Genomic DNA, 7,351 nt, shown 5'->3' on the forward strand with positions numbered 1-7,351 from the left:
GGGGGGGGGGGGGGGGAGAGAGGAAGGGGCTAATAACCAGTTATCATTACTAAGTAAAACTAAATGTTCTCAACACTTTCAGTGTTAACCAAACTAGATAAGATAGCCATATTTTTCCATTTTGCCCAAAGAATCTGTCAACTGTTTCCATAAGCATTTTCACTTTCCTTAACATATTTCTGATATACTTTCATTTTAATTGACACAGTTAGTAATAACAACTACAATTACTTGACACTTCTCATTATAAAATACTATAACCCTCTGGCAAAGCTTTAAATCACAATACCCTCAAATTTATCTGCTAGTTCATTTTAGTAGTTATGTGGACATGGGACCTACCCTTTATAGGTAACAGGAATTGATAACAGCATGTCAATAACAACAGAAAAAGCTAAAAACCCAATTTACCGTAGCTTCATTGCAAACTGTGCACTTAACAACATGCTGGTGAAGCTTGCCATCCAAATTGATTAGAGACTGGCACACACGGCAGTTTATTACAGGAACACCACTGGCATCTGGACTGGCAATGGCGGTATATGGAGGTGGGAGTTCTGCTGCAGAGAAATGATGAAATAAGTTTAAAAAACAAACCCATAGGGATCCCAGGCTCACTCTTCACCAGAGAAATATTTCTGTCAATTAAAAATAGCTTGAAACAAGAATAAGAGCATTACTAGGTGGTATGATAATATGAGTAATTGTCAAACTAATTGCACTTATGAGTATTTTTATAAAGGGACATTAGTCCTACTTCAATGTAAAGAATACTGACAATTCAGAAGCATTACATGACACAATAGGGAAGCAAAAAAGACAGAACAACTACCCCTGTAACCCTGCATTGTTGTTCTCTGAGCATTTGGTACCAGATTCTTTCACTCCAAAAAAGTCAAAGAGCAAAAGAAGTTCTTTAAGAGTTAGCATTGATTTCTGAAGGATAAGGAAGAGTTATATAAAACAGACATAGCTGGAGAACTCGGAGCAAAAATGAAATCATCCAAAGAGGGTGAAACACTAAGACAAGTATTTTTAGTGCAATATGAAAAGGTGGGTACTAGAAGCAGCCAAAGAAAGTTAGAGAAAGTGAAATTCAGAATTTCAAGTCCCCTTCTTTCCAAGTCAAGTCCATAAGCTTAATCCTGTAACATGTAACAACCCTTAAGGTCCTGAGACCCTTCACCTTTCACTGAAGGTAGCTCTTCTGAGAGGCCTACCAATATTTCTAGAAACGGGCCTTCCTGCTGATCCAGCCACCCTTGACCACTGGACACTTGGACTCCCCAAAGACCATGATTATCTCATAGATAGCCCCTAAAAATACCTGCAAGCTAGTTGCTCCCATCAGCATAATCTCAACTGCTGAATCTAAGAATCCCCAGAAATGTCTCTCTTTCCTGAGGCATCTGGAATTCTTTTAGTTAAATGGCCCATTTCTCTGAGCGCTTTCATTATAGTGGGGTTAATTTTCCTGTTACAAGCAGAAAATAACTTGGGGGCCTGTCCCAACAACAGCCCCCCCTACCCGTGTTTGTGTAGTTAGATGAAGATAAATTGCCACTCACAATGTCAAGAGATGCTTAACAGTTTTGCCTTCTCCCTTTTCTTTAGGTATTCATTCCTCAATTCCTTGGATTAAACTATGTTCCAAAATCATAAAGATTACTTGCAGATGGCATAACATAATCCATACAGTGATAGAAGCAGCATAAATGATCACAGTATAACACTGGCTTTTCAATGAAACCACAGATCACATCAGTAAAACAAACTCAAGAAAACATGCATGATATCCCACAAATGCCTCAAAATATTGTGGGGATCATGACAATCTCTCAGTGGAAGTTTGCAGTACACTATGTGATATTTGGCCCTGGCAAGAATGGAGTGAATGGAATAACAGACCGAATCATCTTGGGCTTCTTGCTTCTTTAAGAGGGAAAGTTTTAGTCATTTAAAATTGCTCCTTTAAATGAGGAATAAGGGCCCACAACATGCTGAGCCAGCAGATTTCCCTTTTTCCACTCTCTACAGAAGGCAGAAAGGTCCCTGCTACAATTCAATAAGACATAAAAAAGAATTTTAGTAGGCAAAAGATGATACAAGGAGTCTCATACGACAACATTCATAAATACCTTTAATTACTTATTTTATTAAGACACTAATTTGCATAAATATACTCAGGAGTAGAAAAAAAAAAAAACAAACATAACTGAAGCCTAAAGCCAGAAAAGGTATGAAATGTGAAAAGCTCCCTTTAAGTTACAGAGCCAAGACACACTAAAACAAACTCTACAGTAGCTCACATCTGAAGCTTTTGTTAGCTTCTCAGAGAAACCAAAACAGACACATTTTACTCCTGTTTAAAAGAACAGCTACTAGAAAAAAATTCAGATATGATCATCACAGCTGAAAGGCCTAGCATTAGCTCTACCCAGTTTCTCTAGGCATGGGGAACCACAACACATCCTTTCTTTACTCTGTTACCATAAACAGGTGAGGTGCATGTAACAAGAATGCCAACCCATCTCCAAATGTTGGACACTCTCCCTCCCCACTATAACAAAACAAAACAAAAGCCCAACAGTTAACCTCAGTTTTGGTAGTGTTTTGGGTTGCTTTTTACGAACTAATAGAATTTAACTCAAAGACAAAGAAGAACAGAATTTCTGTAAGCCTGTGATTTGCCCTGGAGTAATTCTGGGGTGACTTCCCCAAGTTATATAGATTCTCCAGAGTTACAAGTGTACAGCCAAAGCAGACATTTCATTAGTTTGGATATGTTCACTTTCATGTTTTCAGCCTCTGATAACTTCCCTTATAGGAACTAATAACCTCTTGTGGATGTTTCAAATTATCATTACAATGTTCTTACTCTTAAATTGATTGGTTTCTAGACTAGAAAACCACCCTGATGAATGTTTCTGGGAAAGTTATCTTTGCCTGTATCACAAAATGATACTAAGAATGTGCAAATAACAGTACCTACTGCTAAAAGATACTATAAGCACACAAGTCAAGATGACAAATCAAATTCAGACTAAACATTTAGGAATCTGAAGTTTAAAAATATTTTCTACCATTCACACACTTAACATGAAAAACCTCAGTAGATCATCAGAGTTACAGCTTTAAAAAAAAAAAAAGTTGGGGGGGCTAGGGTAAATTTTGGGATGCCTGCCTGCCCTGAGCGCCAGGAAGAGCCTGGTGCTGCCACCAGACCACAGCAGCAGCCTGCTCTCATCCTGCGCGCAGATGCAGGGGCATGTGCTCCTAGGGAAGAGCCTGGCGCAGTCCCGCAGCCTGTCTGGGGTGCACGTATAACAAATTTTCCTCGCATATAACAAATTTAGGGTGTAAAAATGGTCATCACATAAGAGCGAATTCACATATACAGAACCCACAAAAAGCAAGGCAAACCTGTAATATGGTTAGCCCCAAGAAGATGAGGAGATACTCCTATCACTCTTTAACAACTTTCAGTGTCAGATATTCAGAAAGGCAGAGTCCATCTCCAAGGGGAACTGAATCTGTATTTCCTTGATCAGATTGGATGGCTGGGACACAGGCCTATAAAAGGAAATTGTAAGTGAAGAATCTTCTGGGGAAAATACGTTATTGCTTTAAATCACAGCACCTCAAACTGCAGCACACCTCCAGCCACTGCTCTGTGGACTCTTCCTGGTGGATCATGTAATAGTCCAGTCCCTGCAACCTGGCTTTCCAAGGGTACAGTCCAGGAGAAGGTTTCTCTTGGTGTGTACTGCAAAATAACCATGTTGGGAAACCAACATGCTTCACAAAACTGAGAAGATATTTACTCCTGCCACTAACAAGTTGTAGGGTATATCTTGGCATTCCTGCATTCTGGTATAGACATGCTGCCAGGCCACTTCTTTGAGGAGCATACTTTGCTGCTCCATCCTACTTCAGAGGACCATGTGCGCCTAATATTTGCTTGCTGTGGCATATACTCCAATAGTTTAGACTTTTCTAATCCTTTACCTAACAGGCCATGATCTTCTGGGACATTATACCTGGGATGAACCCCTAGCACAATCCTATGCACTTTAGAGAGATTCCACCTTTCCACTTGTGTGAAAAGAAGCTTCCTGCAGGTCTGGTGCTTCCAATGCACCATACCCTGTGAGTATGCAAGCAGCTACAGACTCCTTAATAAGAAAGAAACAGCTCTTCCTCTTCAAAAATTTCTTGGTAACAAAATTAAGTCATTCCCAGGATACAAAGAATATACTCAACACTTAATATAGCCTATTAGCCCAGGTAAGAACAAGCTACTAGGACCCAAAATACAGGGAGGGCAATAAGGAAAAAGCTCTCTCCCCATTGGTAAAGTAATACTGGCCCTAAAAGCCAGTCCTTTGTAGTTTAAGGAAGTACATAGGCTGGGTACTATAGCTTATTAGAACTCACAGTCCAGGTATTTAGGCACCAGTTCTGCAGTTACCCTTTCTTCTTCTTTGCTTTCAGTTAGCTATTCCTGATAACCTCTCTCCCCTATTTCACAGGCCTGCATACTGCTTTTAGTTCTAGCTAAAAACCTTAACTCAGGTGCAGAAATGAACAACAGTGAAGTATTGGATGCACTGTCAAGATACTCCAGAAGGCTAGGTTTTGTATCATCAGTCTGAATAAGAGACGTACACTTAACTATAATGACTACAGGACTAATAAAACACTACCTTTTTGCCTAGTTTGTTCTAATTTTTTTAACTTGATATAGTATCTAGCAAATAATTGCATATGCCAATAAAGCTGTATTTAGTTCCGCTTTGACCTTAAACTAAATACTAATATGGTGTGGGGCCCACAGCTATAGTACATCTTGTAGCTTCTCTTTAACTGAAGAAAGATGTGTATTGTGTTGCTGCACCACGCCATCTGCACGTGCCTTTGCAAAATCCTAGATCCACACATGGATAGTGTACTGAACCCTGGAAACTGCATAGGAGCCAAAAGGAGGGTTATCAAACTTCTATGAGGGATTCTGAGGGCATAGGGTCACAGCTGACATAGTACTTTGCCAGGCCTGCCTGGGCAGGGATGAGGAAGTGATCTCCAACTAGGGAGAAACACAACTTCTCCCTTCTCTCATTGATGCTAGCTGTACATACTGTAGAGTTCCTTTTCAACTAGCAGACAGCCTTCTTACGAGTAACTGACTGACAGAGGCAAATACCAGGAAACTATAGTCAGTTTATGTAATGTGTCAGCAAACTTGTATTCTTCCTTTATTTTGTTCTACAAGTATGAGTTCATGTGCCCTTATAAATAAAGGAAAGCAAGGATTTCTTAGGCCAAAATCTTGTTAGACTAACTGCATAGTTGAGATAAAGCTATGCAGTTGGTCCAATAAAAAGATATTACCTTAACAAATCCTTGCCTTGCATAATTCCTGGACCATCATGGCTACAACCCCACTCTGCTACTACGTTTACAAGCAACTTTTATAAACTGTAAGGTATACAAGATTGTTGTTCCAAGTACTTCTTTGGTGGACAAAAGAACCCCATTCACAGGGACTCTGCACCTCTTCTGTGGGAGAACACAGAGTTGTTAATACCATGCAGTCATTTGAGTTCATGTTCCAGGCCCTCTCTTGAACACAACATGCACATATACCAAGTTACTGGCTGGGTTCTTGTGACCCTGAAAGCTATAAGCATTTTGTTTTTTTCCTCCATTTCAACAGTCAATATTATTAGGAATAAGACAAGTCAGAGCCAAGTGCTACATCATAAGCTTATACCTGGGTTCAAGCCTGAGTCACTGCACTGAATCATCCCCAGTACCTAATCAATAATCTGAAGTGTACAGACACACAGAGAGAATAATGAATACTTTAAAAAAGCCACTGAACATGAGAATTCTTATTCTTTTAAAAAAGTATACTGGTTTCTAAAGTGGTTAGGAATAGCCTTCTATTCAGAACTGCCTCCTATGCAGGCAATCCTACATAATTAAATTCCACCTTAAATCTAATATCCAAGACCTCTGGTTTGGGCCTGGTACTGGCCTGTGCTATTCAAAATGTCAGCTGATTGCTAGTATGTTCCCAGAGCATTAGCAGAGCTGTGTTATTACCATATATCTAGCAAGAAAAGAAACCTATTTTCTGTCATCTTAAAGATCAGATCATGGACAACTGGTGCCTTCCAAGTGTGGGGGGGGCACCAGATCACCAATGGGCGGGGCAGTGACTGATTAACTGGGGGGGAGGGGTCCCCAGCAATCAATCACTGAGCCAGCAGCAAAACTTGAAGTGCACTTCTGATTTCACAGCTGGCCATGCACCCCCTGGAAGCGCCAATCTCAGGGGGTGCACATGCACCCCCATGAGTCACCAATGGATCAAACTAAATACAAACTTGTTTGCCAGTAGCATTTATCCATTTTCATTTAGAGTCCCATCTACCATATATTCCTATGGAAAAATCGCATGTTGTTTTAGCTCTCGTAATTGTTATTACTCAGAAAAACTGGAGGTTACCCATCTTGTAAGAAATGAGAAAGTTAGGGTGCATTTCCGCCTCCTTGGAAAGCACTGAGAGCAGGACTGCAATCTTGCATTTGAAATGCTCCTACTAAAGCTGAACTAATCTTATTTAGCTTTAACAGTCTGAGCTTTTTCCGGCACACTGCTTTGTTCAAAAGCTTTACCTAGCTCAAAACCAAAACAATATAAAACGTACAAAGTAAAGGGGTTTTGTCCCCACACATTCAAAATTTAAGTGTACTAATATTCTTAGCTCCAAGTTTGGGTGGCTTCGTTAAGTAATAAAACCTAAATCCCTATCACTGAGCAGACCTTAATGGGCCACTTTCCCCATACCTATAAAATAAGAAGAGAGAACCACAACATGAATTTAAGTCACAAATAAACTAGCACATAAACCTGGCTTTTCAAAAATATGCCTTGTCATATGACACTCACAGTGATGCCTGTTAAATAGCCACTCCAGGCTGCACAGCCGCTACTGCTTGGTACCAGTCTGCCCAGCAAAGTAGCATTCCGCTACCTGGTGTCCACTGGTACACGGCTTTGGTAAGCACTGGAGATTAGATGGAGATTTCTGAGCATTTCCCCCACTTGACTTCTTTCAGAAATCCTTGCAGCAGTCCCAGTTCTGTACCCCTGAGCTCCCCCCAAGAAGTCTGGCTAACGACAATTAACTGTTCGTTGGGCTTATGCCTGCCTGTAATTAAGGGGAAGACTAAAGCCCAATAATTAGAGCTTTAACATGTGAAGTGGTGACTGTAAATAAACGGGTCCCAGCTTGTTCTGCAGCTGGGAACCACTCCGGATTTTTTTTTTTTTTTTTTTTTT

The 7,351-nt window shown here is 40.3% G+C and overlaps 1 protein-coding gene across 3 annotated transcripts in view; it reads right to left on the reverse strand.

Moving 5' to 3' along the window:
• The window catches only part of TMEM55A (transmembrane protein 55A), a 68,905-nt gene that overhangs the window by 60,819 nt on the left and 735 nt on the right, over nt 1-7,351 (reverse strand). For 2 of the 3 annotated variants that reach the window (XM_019527909.1, XM_019527908.1), the window contains one exon: nt 412-560. In XM_019527909.1, coding sequence (XP_019383454.1) covers nt 412-560 — 149 coding nt within the window. The remainder of the gene's footprint in view (nt 1-411; nt 561-7,351) is intronic. The other variant, XM_019527910.1, reaches the window with a different exon arrangement.

This window comes from Gavialis gangeticus, unplaced genomic scaffold (genome assembly GCF_001723915.1).
Source record: "Gavialis gangeticus isolate Ggan-Ray unplaced genomic scaffold, GavGan_comp1, whole genome shotgun sequence".
NCBI classification, from domain to species: Eukaryota; Metazoa; Chordata; order Crocodylia; family Gavialidae; genus Gavialis; species Gavialis gangeticus.